A 13,408-nucleotide genomic window follows, 5' to 3' on the forward strand; every position below is an offset into this window, starting at 1 on the left:
TTGAAAGTTGGTTAAGACATCTACTTTGTGCATGAAAAATTGTCATTTTTCCAACAATTGTTTACAGACAGATTATTTCACTGTATCACAATTCCAGTGGGTCAGAAGTTCACATACACTATGTTGACTGTGCCTTTAAACAGCTCAGAAAATTCCAGAAAATTATGTCATGGCTTTAGAAGCTTCTGATAGGCTAATTGACATCATTTGAGTCAATTGGAGGTGTACCTGTGGATGTATTTCAAGGCCTACCTTCAAACTCAGTGCCTCTTTGCTTGACATCATGGGAAAATCAAAAGAAATCAGCAAAGACATCAGAAAAAAAATTGTAGACCTCCACAAGTCTGGTTCATCCTTGGGAGTAATTTACAAACGCCTGAAGGTACCACGTTCATCTGTACAAACAATAGTACGCAAGTATAAACACCATGGGACCACACATCCGTCATACCGCTCAGGAAGGAGACGCGTTCTGTCTCCTAGAGATGAACGTACTTTGTTGCGAAAAGTGCAAATCAATCCCAGAACAACAGCAAAGGACATTGTGAAGATGCTGGAGGAAACAGGTACAAATGTATCTATATCCACAGTAAAACGAGTCCTACATCGACATAACCTGAAAGGCCGCTCAGCAAGGAAGAAGCCACTGCTCCAAAACCGCCATAAAAAAAGCCAGACTACGGTTTGCAACTGCACATGGGGACAAAGATCGTACTTTTTGGACAAATGTCCTCTGGTCTGAGGAAACAAAAATGACCATAATGACCATCATTATGTTTGGAGAAAAAAGGGGGAGGCTTGCAAGCCGAAGAACACCATCCCAACCGTGAAGCACGGGGGTGGCAGCATCATGTTGTGGGGGTGCTTTGCTGCAGGAGGGACTGGTGCACTTCACAAAATAGATGGCATCATGAGGTAGGAAAATGATGTGGATATATTGAAGCAACATCTCAAGACATCAGTCAGGAAGTTAAAGCTTGGTCGCAAATGGGTCTTCCAAATGGACAATGACCCCAAGCATACTTCCAAAGTTGTGGCAAAATGGCTTAAGGACAACAAAGTCAAGGTATTGGATTGGCCATCACAAAGCACTGACCTCAATCCTATAGAAAATTTGTGAGCAGAACTGAAAAAGTGTGTGCGAGCAAGGAGGCCTACAAACCTGACTCAGTTACACCAGCTGTCAGGAGGAATGGGCCAAAATTCACCCAACTTATTGTGGGAAGCTTGTGGAAGGCTACCCGAAACGTTTGACCCAAGTTAAACAATTTAAAGGCAATGCTACCAAATACTAATTGAGTGTATGTAAACTTCTGACCCACTGGGAATGTTATGAAAGAAATAAAAGCTGAAATAAATCACTCTATTATTCTGACATTTCACATTCTTAAAATAAAGTGGTGATCCTAACTGACCTAAGACAGGGAATTTTTACTAGGATTAAACATCAGGAATTGTGAAAAAACTGAGTTTAAATGTATTTGGCTAAGGTGTATGTAAACTTCCGACTTCAACTGTACATGCTCCCTGTCCGCAAACATGGAACAATTTTCCTTCAAGTATAATTTTATGTGTAGCTCACATAATTAAAAAAAGTCAACTTTATTTAACTAGGCAAGTCAGTTAATAACAACTTCTTACTTACAATGACGGCCTATCGGGGAACAGTTAACTGCCTTGTTCAGGGGTAGAACGACAGATTTTTACCTTGTCAGCTCGGGGATTCGATCTAGCAACCTTTCGGTTACTCGCCCAATGCTCTAACCACGGTTTATTCAGACATTCTTGAGTTTGACGCAGATATGCACCTTTTAAACATTATTTGATTAATATCGTGATAATTATCATTATCGAATGAAAAAATATCTAGATATCGTGATAATTTATTTGCCATATCGCCCAGCCCCAAGTCAAAAGTAGTGCACTATACTATATAGGGAATAGGGTGCCATTTGGGACATTCTTCCCTCCCTGTGAGTGTTTTACAGGCTCCGTTTCACTTTAAACCTTCCTTCTTGTTCTTGCCATGTAAAATAAAGCTGCTAATGCCTCTGTGATGGCATTAGCTGACAAAAGGAGAACACCCTAACAAATGGCCGTTGTCATAGTAATTTAAAGAGAACCATTTTACCAACAGCTAAAGGTGCTACCTTTGACATGTTCCGTTGGGGGAAAAAATGATGATCAATCTAATAACTGAGTCGTTCCCCGAAATGAGTGCCTTTTAGGCAGAATGGCAAAGAAAAAGCCATATTCTCAGACTGGCCAATAAAAAGAAAAGATGAAGATGGGAAAAAGAACACAGACAGTAGACAGAGGAAGATTGGTAAGAAGTGTTATGGACAGACAAATCGAAGTTGGAGGTTTTCGGATCACAAAGAAGAACATTCGTGAGATGCAGAAAAAATGAAAAGGAGTGCTTGACACCATCTGTCAAGCATGGTGGAGGCAATGTGATGGTCTGGGGGTGCTTTGGTGGTGGTAAAGTGGGAGATTTGTACAGGGTAAAAGGGATCTTGAAGAAGGAAGGCTATCACTCCATTTTGCAACGTCATGCCATACCCTGTGGACGACGCTTAATTGGAGCCAATTTCCTCCTACAACAGGACAATGACCCAAAGCACAGCTCCAATCTATGCAATAACTATTTAGGGAAGAAGCAGTCAGCTGGTATTCGGTCTATAATGGAGTGGCCAGCACAGTCACCGGATCTCAACCCTATTGAGCTGTTGTGGGAGCAGCTTGGCCATATGGTATGTAAGAAGTGCCCATCAAGCCAATCCAACTTGTGGGAGTTGCTTCAAAAAGCATGGGTGAAATCTCTTCAGATTACCTCAACAAATTGACAACTGGAATGCCAAAGGTCTGCAAGGCTGTAATTGCTGCAAATGGAGGATTCTTTGACGAAAGTAAAGTTTGAAGGACACAATTATTATTTCAATTAAATCATTTTATAACCTTGTCAACATCTTGACTATATTTCTTATTCATTTTGCAACTAATTTCATGGAAAACAAGGACATGTCTAAGTGCCCTCAAACTTTTGAACGTTAGTGTGTGTATATGCATGTATGCATGTATGTATGTATGTATGTATGTATGTATGTATGTATGTATGTATGTATACACACACATTGAACAAGAATATAAATGCAACATGCAAAGTGTTGGTCCCATGTTTCATTGCATGTTGCATTTATAGTTTTGTTCAGTATATATTTGACAGAGCTACAGTAAGAATGTAAAACGGGGGCGGCAGGTAGCCTAGTGGTTAGAGCCCTGGACTAGTAACCGAAAGGTTGCAAGATCAAATCCCTGAGCTGACAAGGTATAAATCTGTCCTTCTTCCCTTGAACAAGGCAGTTAACCCACTGTTCCTAGGCTGTCATTGAAAATGAGTGTTCTTAAATGACTTGCCTAGTTAAATAAAGGTGAAAAAAGACTGACCGTCCAATCACAAATGAGCTTTATGCAACGCAAAGGCCTGCTAGGTGGAAAATAGGCTTTCTCCATGTTTGTCGTGTCAACTCACCTTATGACCAAGTTGGTCTCCATCACCATTCCTCAATATTATGATAATTTGATTGTTTAAACAGTTATTCAAACACAATACTTATTCACATACATATTTGGAATGGGAAAGACAAACAACAGTTATTAGATACCTCAAATTCCTCACACTTACCCTATTGGAGGTTTTGTGGCTGTGTTGACTTCTCCAAAGTCCATCTTCTGCATGTGGCACTGACTGTTTTTACTAATATCCAACTTCAATGGTAAGTGTTTGGCTATCCTCAATGTTTTCCTTTTGTCCTGTCATCAAGGACACCAAAGCTCTACTGATATCTAAGCACATTGATATCCAAATAACCGATAGATACAAAATATGGGTGCTATTTTTCTAACGAAACAATAGTTGAGAATTGTTTGGTTACTTCTAGGCGACAGTCAACAAAATGTCAGTAGGCTAGGCTATTTAAAAATAAGAATTACACATTAGTTTCACATCAATTGCAAAATAGGATTTACAGGTCCATACAAATGTGACTGCTGAAATTTGACAGTCATTTGCAGACTAAAGTCCTGCAACATAGTAACAGTTGTCTACACAACAACAAAAAGTCGCAATGCAGAGACACAAAGTAACCACAAACTTTCAGGATGTGATAGGTATAATAGTGTACTTACGTCGACTCAAACATTGTTTCAATTCATTTTCATATTCTCATAGCAGGTAATTGCAAAGCGATTTCGGAATAATCCGTGTATATGCCTGTTGTCCCTGTTCTAGTCCAAGCCCGCCTTCGTCAGCACTCTAACGTCAATCATGCTCATTGGGAATTCACTGCCAGCTCCAGAAGGCGAGCGAGCGGTAGGACTGGGACGCACACAACGCGACAGTTTTCATTCATCTCTTTTTTATTTTTTTATTACTGAGACCCACATTTAACTTAAAACACACTCACGTTTTGATCGCTGTTTATACATTAATTTAATAAAACTATGCTACTATAAAGGTATAATTTGGGAATAATTTACTGTAGCACCATGGAAAGAATGAGTCCATTTCGTAGGCAGGCTGTAAGTGGCACTATCTGGGCATGGTGAGCATATTAATTAAAAGGTTACTTCTATTGAGTTAAGCGAACGTATCGATAATGAAGAATTCACAGTTGCCAATTCCATAAATCTCAGCTTCATCCTACTGAAAATCCAACTATTTGAATTTAAACCCTGGATCCCAGCATCCCTTGCAATAATTTATTCACTTAAACCCCGCCCCTTTCTTTGCACACCACAACAGCCTACTTATTGTACATTACACACATTGCTGATCATCCAAGAAAATCTAGAGAACTCAAAAAGAAAGGAAGACCAAGGCACTCTTCATAGAATTATTTTACATTCCTTTATTTGTATGGCATGTTCAATAGAAACAAGGTTTAAAAAATCCGACGCGTTTCGGCTGCATGGCCTTCGTCAGGGAGTACACAAAAATAATACAATGTCCTCTTTTGAACAGCTTTTCCAATTAGCCCTAATTTGAAGAGGGAGTGGTTACAAAATTGATTGGACACACCTAGTAAGCAATACTGTATACATTAAAAAGTGAAATACTGTAGCTATGTTATCAAAAAATTCAACTCCAAGCTAGAAGTATCAGAACGCCTAGAAAGGTAGTTCTAACCTTAAATATGACTGGGAGAAGTGTCAAGAAGGGAGGCAATATATTCCATAGTGCACTAGAACACAGCAAACATGAACAACAACAGTCTAAACATAGCTGAGGGCAATTGAGCAAAATGTCCACTAGATGACAGCAAATGGTCCTATCACGGCCCTACAGGAAGGGTGAGAAATCCATATCTTCATTTAAACCAGGGTACTTAGTGGCCTGTAGTTTGTAAATCCAAAAACGTTCCTTTTGGTTTAACTGTTTAAGACGGTCCCCTTTTCTAATTGAGGCCGGAACATGATCAATACCCATAGCTTGTAGGGGTTGCCATGGTGTAAGGACTTGTAGTGCCTTGCCATGGGGTAGTCTTCATTGCCTACACGTATGGCGTACTTGTGTTCCGCTAAGCGGTCTTGAAGGCGTCTCTTTGTCCGTCCAATGTAGAACACCTTGCACTGTGGACATTCCAATCTATAGATGACATGAGTCGTTTTGCAGTTAATGAAATGCTTGACGTCATACTCCATTTTGGAAACTGTGTCAACAAAATACGTTTTCTTTGCAATATTCCTGCAATGGTGGCACTGGTTACATTTAAAATAATATCTAGAGAACATTGATATTTCACTTCAAATAAAAAACTCAAATGAACAGAAATTAAAAATATATTTCTAACTTTATAATAATGTAATTCTAGTGTTAGATACTTATCATTGCACAAAGATGATGGAATGATTTTATTCTTCAGATCAGATATGGATCGATCTGTTTGAGGATTGCACGAAATCATGTTCACTTAACAACATGTATGGTGTAATTGTCATACTGTTATTAATGAGTAGTGATGGAGTTGTCACAAACTCTGCCCACAGGAGGTCACTGTGTGACTTCAAATCAGACAATAGTGTGATTCGACGTGACTGCAACACTCAACAAAGAGCTGCAGTTAGTTTCAGAGTGGGTGGCAAGGAATAAGTTAGCCCTAAATATTTCTAAAACTAAAAGCATTCAATTTGGAACAAAACACACACTAAACCCTAAACCTCAACTAAATCTTGTAATAAATAATGTGGAAATTGAGCAAGTTGAGATTACTAAACTGCTTGGAGTAACCCTGGATTGTAAACTGTCATGGTCAAAACATATTGATGCAGTAGTAGCTAAGATGGGGGAGAAGTCTGTCTATAATAAAGTGATGCTCCCCCTTCTTAACAACACTATCAACAACGCAGATCCTACAGGCACGAGTTTTGTTGCACCTTGACTACTGTTCAGTCGTGTGGTCAGGTGCCACAAAAAAGGACTTAGGAAAATTGCAATTGGCTCAGAACAGGGCAGCACGGCTGGCCCTTGGATGTACACAGAGAGCTAATATTAATAATATGCATGTCAATCTCTCCTGGCTGAAAGTGGAGGAGCGATTGACTTCATCACTACTTTTATTTATGAGAGGTATTGACATGTTGAATGCACCGAGCTGTCTGTCTAAACTAATGGCACACAGCTCGGACACCCATGCATACCCCACAAGACATGCCACAAGAGGGCCCTTCACAGTCCCCAAGTCCAGAACAGACTATGGGAGGCACACAGTACTACATAGAGCCATGACTACATGGAACTCTATTCCACATCAAGTAACTGACGCAAGCAGGAAAATTAGATTTTAAAAAACCCTGATTTTAAAAACAACTTATGGAACAGCGGGGACTGTGAAGCAACACAAACATTGGCACAGACACATGCATACACACACACACACACACACACACACACACACACACACACACACACACACACACACACACACACACACACACACACACACACACACACACACACACACACACACACACACACACACGATAACATACGCACTATACATACACACTATACATACACATGGATTTAGTACTGTAGATATGTGGCAGTGGTGGAGTAGGGGCCTGAGGACACAAAGTGTATTGTGAAACCTGTGAATGTATTGTAATGTTTTAAAATTGTATGAACTGCCTTAATTTTGCTGGTGGGGATCCATAATAAAAACAAAAATACAAATATAGAGTTGAAGTGTCTATAATTTTGAGTTTGCATCCCAACATTCCACTTTATATACTTCACAGAAGACTGAAATATAACAAAATCCTTTGACATAGAAACACCAGATTTTCTGTGTTATTTTTTTAAAAATGTTTATTAATTATGAATTTATTAAACTTTTTAATAACATTACACCCATAAGGCCACTAGATAATTTAACTGCAGGATAGGGCTACATACAGTCTCTACTGCTACATAAAAAGGTTACTTTGCTATATTTCACTCTTCATGGTGTGCCTCATGCTGACTTATTTTTGCCATATCATGTAAAATGAATGGAATTAAATCATATTATATTTTTTTATATATATTACATAAAAAAATACAAATATTGGGGGGGAGGGTTTGCTCAGGCGCCATATACTGTATCTCTATCTATGGCTCTGGGTCCCTCCACACCATTTGTCCCACAAGTGCATGCTCTACTCTCTGACAAACAGATCATGTTTGCTTGTGATCATATCAGGACATGTGTTGACTTTGACTTTCAAAAGACTACACTCTTAGAAAAAAGAGTTCCAAAAGTTTTTTTGGGCAGTTGTCACACCCTGGCCTTAGTTATCTTTGTTTTCATTATTATTTTAGTTAGGTCAGGGTGTGACATGGTGAAGTATGTGTTTTTGTATTGTCTAGGGCACAGGTGTCAAACTCATTCCACGGAGGGCCGAGTGTCTGCGGGTTTTCGCTCCTCCCTTGTACTTGATTGATGAATTAACATCACTAATTAGTTAGGAACTCCCCACACCTGGTTGTCTAGGGCTTTATTGAAAGGAAAAACCAAAAACCTGCAGACACTCGGCCCTCCGTGGAATGAGTTTGACACCCCTGGTCTAGGGTGTTGTTTGGTTTAGGGGGTTTAGTAGAATAGATGGTTTAATGTTCAGTGTAGGTGTCTAGGAAAGTCTATGGTTGCCTGAATTGGGTCTCAATTAGAGACAGCTGGTTATTGTTGTCTCTGATTGGGAGCCATATTTAAGGCAGCCATAGGCTTTAGCTGTTTGTGGGTCATTTTCTATGTCTAGTCTATGTTGAACGTAAGTAGTTTGTGTGTGCACTTGCGTTTGTAGCTTCACGGTCGTTTGTTGTTTTTGTTAGTTTGTATAAGTGTTTCGTGTTACGTCTTCGTATAATAAAAAAGAAGATGTATTCATATCATGCTGCGCCTTGGTCCAATCTCTCATATCAAGACGATCGTGACAGCAGTCCACATAGGATAACGTTTTTTGGTTCCAGGTGGAGCTCTTTTGAACCCTTTTGTATTCCATGTATAACCCTATATGGAACGTTTTTTACATGGAACCTAAAAAGGTTCTACCTGGAACAAAAAGGGTTCTACCTGGAACCAAAAAGGGTTCTTCAAAGGGTTCTCCAATGGGGACAGCCGAAGAACCCTTTCGTTTCTAGATAGCACCTTTTTTTCTAAGAGTGTACAACCAAACCTCAGAGTCTAAAATTACCAGTATGAAACAAACCCAACTTCATTATAATACTTTCACAGTACCTCCTTCTAAGGGAGGTGGAGGAATGCAGCAGCAGTACTATAGGCTATTGTACATCAGGGCAATACATACATCTTCAAGAGACTCACCAAAGCTAATTGATCATTAATCATACCTGGTGAGTACTTTTTGTCAACATCTAGAAACCTATTGAAGATATAAAATCTATACCTATTTCTAAGAGGTAACACAACAATTCTTTATGCTTGTGACATTTTAAGCATTAAAAAATGAACAAAAATTACATAATTACTTGAAGTGCTGAATAGAGTTAAAGACAGTCGTTAGATTACCATACTCAATTTGTGCCCCAATTTAAATACACTTTTGTTAATATATATAATATGAATTATAGACTACTTACAGGACTCTCCAACCCTGTTCCTGGAGAGCTACCATCCTTTAGGTTTTCAATATAACCCTAGTTGTAACTAACCTGATTCAGTTTATCCACCAGCTAATTATTAGAATCAGGTGCCCTAGATTAGGATTGGAGCGAAAACCTACAGTAGCTCTCCTACAGTGACTATGACTTTCTAGATTTCTTTGACTGTGTAGTGAACACCTATAAGCACCTGAAGGTGTCAGAGCAGCCCCATAATCTGTATAATCAGCCTTTATAAGAAACTAAATATGCTTCTCTGCTAAAATCTGGGTAAAATCTGTAAATGAATGTGAGTTTTATTCAGTACACTTAGTAATCTACCAACCTTGCCAGAAGGCATGCCAGCTAAGATAGTTAGACAAGCTAGCTACTCTAACCTGATTGATAGGCAGAAATGGCTTCTTGGTAGCTAGGTATGAGATTGGGAACCTATCTGGACTAGCTAAACCCAACTTCATAAAATTGCTAGGTGGCTAGTAGTATTACAGAGAAACAAACAAACAAAATTAACAAAAAAATTGCTTGGATTTTTATAAAACAGAACAAATCTGAGGGAAAGGGAAAGAGGGCATGTGCCCCTGTGCTGCCTATGGGCATGACGCTTGTGTTTGTTTGTTTGTTTGTTTTGATGAATATCAGTACAACGATAATATTTCAAAGGAACAATTTAAAGGGGAAATTTGTGATTGTTTTTACATTTAAATGAATGATATATATAACCATAGATTTGTAGAGAGTATAATTTATCATTCATATAAACTGTTGTACACCAATAGAAATCTAAAATATATGATTGTTTCACTCCATTGTTTGACCCTGGCCCCACTCCCTGTGTCAGGATATTTAGGATACCTTTATTTAACTAGGCAAGTCAGTTAAGAACAAATTCTTATTTTCATTGAAGGCCTAGGAACAGTGGGTTAACTGCCTTGTTCAGGGGCAGAAAAACAGATTTTTACCTTGTCAGCTCGGGGATTTGATCTTGCAACCATCCTGTTACTAGTCCAACACTCTAACCACTAGGCTACCTGCCATCTTCACATGCAAGAAACACATTTACATTACAAACTTGAACAAGTAAATTCCCACAAGTGTGTAACAGGACTAATATAAGCACCTCCCCCCAAAATGATTATTATAATTAGTAGGTTACATTTCTCCAGCCCCATCCCTCAGCTGTTTAACCAAACAGCGGCAGGGTGGCTCCTTTTTTATTGTTTGCAGATTTATTTGCAACTGCAGATTGCCACTTTGACTATTCAGGTTGATTTTGAATGAAAGCACACCACCTTGACTAATAACAATACTATTTCTGTCTTTCTACAGACAAGGATATGGAGCCAACAACAGATTATAACTATTCCGCCTACTACGGTGATACAGAATGGTTAGATGCATCAGAGAGCCAGCCATGCAACAATGCCAATGTGAAGGAGTTTGGACGGGTGTTTCTGCCTACATTCTACAGCCTGGTCTTCATCGTGGGCTTCATCGGTAACAGCCTGGTGGTCTATGTCCTGGTGAAATTTAGGAGGACCAGAAGCATGACAGACCTCTGTCTCTTCAACCTGGCTCTGTCTGACCTTTTCTTCGTCATCTCCCTGCCTTTCTGGTCCCACTATGCCACCGCAGCCCAGTGGCTCCTGGGGGACTTTATGTGCCGACTGGTAACCGGACTGTACATGCTGGGGTTTTATGGCAGCATCTTCTTCATGGTGATCTTGACAGTGGATCGCTATGTGGTCATAGTCCACGCTCACAAAATGGCCAGGCTCAGATCAGTCAGAGTAGGGGTCACTCTGTCTCTGTTCATGTGGGCTCTCAGTCTCTGTGCCTCTCTGCCTACAATCATTTTCACAAAAGTAAATAATGAGTCCGGGCTTTCAACATGTAAACCAGAGTATCCAGAGGGTAGCATGTGGCGCCAGGTTTCTTATTTAGAGATGAATGTCTTGGGTCTACTTCTCCCTCTCTCCGTCATGGTGATCTGCTATTCAAGAATCATTCCGATGCTAGTCAATATCAAAACCACCAAAAAGCACAAAGCCATCAAACTGATAATCATCATAGTAGTGGTCTTTTTCTGCTTTTGGACCCCATACAATGTGGTCATTCTCCTGCGTAATCTGGAGGCACAGAGCTATTTTGGGGACTGTACAACTCACAAGAACATAGACCTGGCAATGCAGTGGACAGAGGTGCTAGCGTTCACACACTGTTGTTTGAATCCGATCATCTATGCCTTTGTAGGGCAGAAATTCATGAGTCTTGTCCTGAAGTTACTAAGAAAATGGATGCCAATGTGCTTCGCCAGGCCTAATAACAGTGAGTTGTCTGGACGAAAAAGCTCAGTCTATTCCAGGTCTTCTGAAATAACATCTACAAGATTGATGTAGATTGACTTGTATACAAACACAATTCAAATATAAAAACTTTGAGAAGGGAAAAGACAGTAAAAGATGTAAGGAAAAACTACAAACAAATGTAAGGAGGATTTCTTTGAAAGTGTGGCCACCCTAGCTGTGAATCTATGCTTACAGTAGATACAGTAGTTATCAGTTGCTCTTTTGTATCTTTGCATGCTCCAATACCTTTGTTGATATATCCCTTTAAAGAGTGTTAGTTGAGTCCTCATGTGGTATTGTGTGAAGTGTGAAAAAAGTAAAGAAATTGACAGTATGTACAGTGCATTCAGAAAGTATTCAGACCCCTTTCCTTTTTCCAAAATGTGCTACATTACAGCCATATTCTAAAATGGTTTAACTGAAATGTTTTCCTCATCAATCTACACACAATACCCAATAATGACAAAGTGAAAACTGTTTTTTAGACATTTTTGCAAATGTATAAAAAATAAAAACAGAAATACCTTATTTACATAAGTAGTCAGACCTTTTGCTCGAAATTGAGCTCAGGTGCATCCTGTTTCCGTTGATCATCCTTGAGATGTTTCTACATCTTGACCCTGTGGTAAATTCAATTGATACGACATGATTTGGAAAGGCACACACCTGTCTATATAAGGTCCCACAGTTGACAGTGCATGTCAGAGCAAAAACCAAGCCGTGAGGTCGGACAGGATTGTGTCAAGGCACAGATCTGGGGAAGGGTACCAAAACAGTTCTGCAGCATTGAAGGCTCCCCAAGAAAACAGTGGCTCCATCATTCTTAAATAGAAGAAGTTTGGAACCACCAAGACTCTTCCTAGAGCTGTCCGCCTGGCCAAACTGAGCAATCGAGGGAGAAGGGCCTTGGTCAGAGAGGTGACCAAGAATCCGATTGTCACTCTGACAGAGCTCCAGCGTTCCTATGTGGAGATGGAAGAACCTTCCAGAAGGACAACCATCTCTGCAGCACTCCACCAATCAGGCCTTTATGGTAGAGTGGCCAGACAGAAGCCACTCCTCAGTAAAAGGCACATGACAGACTCTCAGACCATGAGAAACAATATTCTCTGGTCTGATGAATCCAAGATTGAACTCTTTGGCCTGAATGCCAAGCGTCACGTCTGGAGGAAACCTGGCACCATCCCTACGGTGAAACATGGTAGTGGCGGCATCATGCTGTGGGGATGTTTTTCAGTGGCAGGAACTGGGAGACTAGTCAGGATCGAGGGAAAGATGAACGGAGTACAGAGAGATCCAAGATGAAAACCTGCTCCAGAGCACTCAGGACCTCAGACTGGGGCGAAGGTTCACCTTCCAACAGGACAACAACCCTAAACACACAGCCAAGAAAATGCAGGAGTGGCTTCAGGACAAGTCTCTGAATGTCCTTCAGTGGCCCAGCCAGAACCCGGACTTGAACCCGACTGAACATCTCTGGAGAGACCTGAAAATAGCTGTGCAGCAACGCTCCACATCCAACCTGACAGAGTTTGAGAGGATCTTCAGAGAAGAATGGGAAAAACTCTCCAAATACAGTTGTGCCAAGCTTATAGCGTCATACCCAAGAAGACTCGAGGTTGTAATCGCTGCCAAAGGTTCTTCAACAAAGTACTGAGTAAAGGGTCTGAATACTTATGTAAATGTGATATTTCATTTCTTTTAGTATTTTTTTTTGCAATAAAAAGCAGTTTTTGCTTTGTCATTATTGGGTATTGTGTGTAGATTGATGAGGGGGAAAAACTATTGAATCCATTTTAGAATAAGACTGTAATGTATCAAAATTTGGAAAAAGTCAAGGGGTCTGAATACTTTCCGAATGCACTGTACATATAGTTATATTTGTATATTACAGGTTTTTTCA

General features: G+C 39.9%; 1 protein-coding gene across 1 annotated transcript; it reads left to right on the top strand.

Moving 5' to 3' along the window:
- Positions 1-10,494: 10,494 nt before the first annotated feature.
- On the top strand, positions 10,495-11,556 carry LOC120031245 (C-C chemokine receptor type 5-like). The gene has a single exon (XM_038976909.1). It carries the CDS (start codon positions 10,495-10,497, stop codon positions 11,554-11,556), a length of 1,062 nt encoding a protein of 353 aa, XP_038832837.1.
- The last annotated feature ends 1,852 nt before the right edge of the window (positions 11,557-13,408 follow it).

Source organism: Salvelinus namaycush, chromosome 37 (assembly GCF_016432855.1).
Source record: "Salvelinus namaycush isolate Seneca chromosome 37, SaNama_1.0, whole genome shotgun sequence".
Classification (NCBI taxonomy): Eukaryota; Metazoa; Chordata; class Actinopteri; order Salmoniformes; family Salmonidae; genus Salvelinus; species Salvelinus namaycush.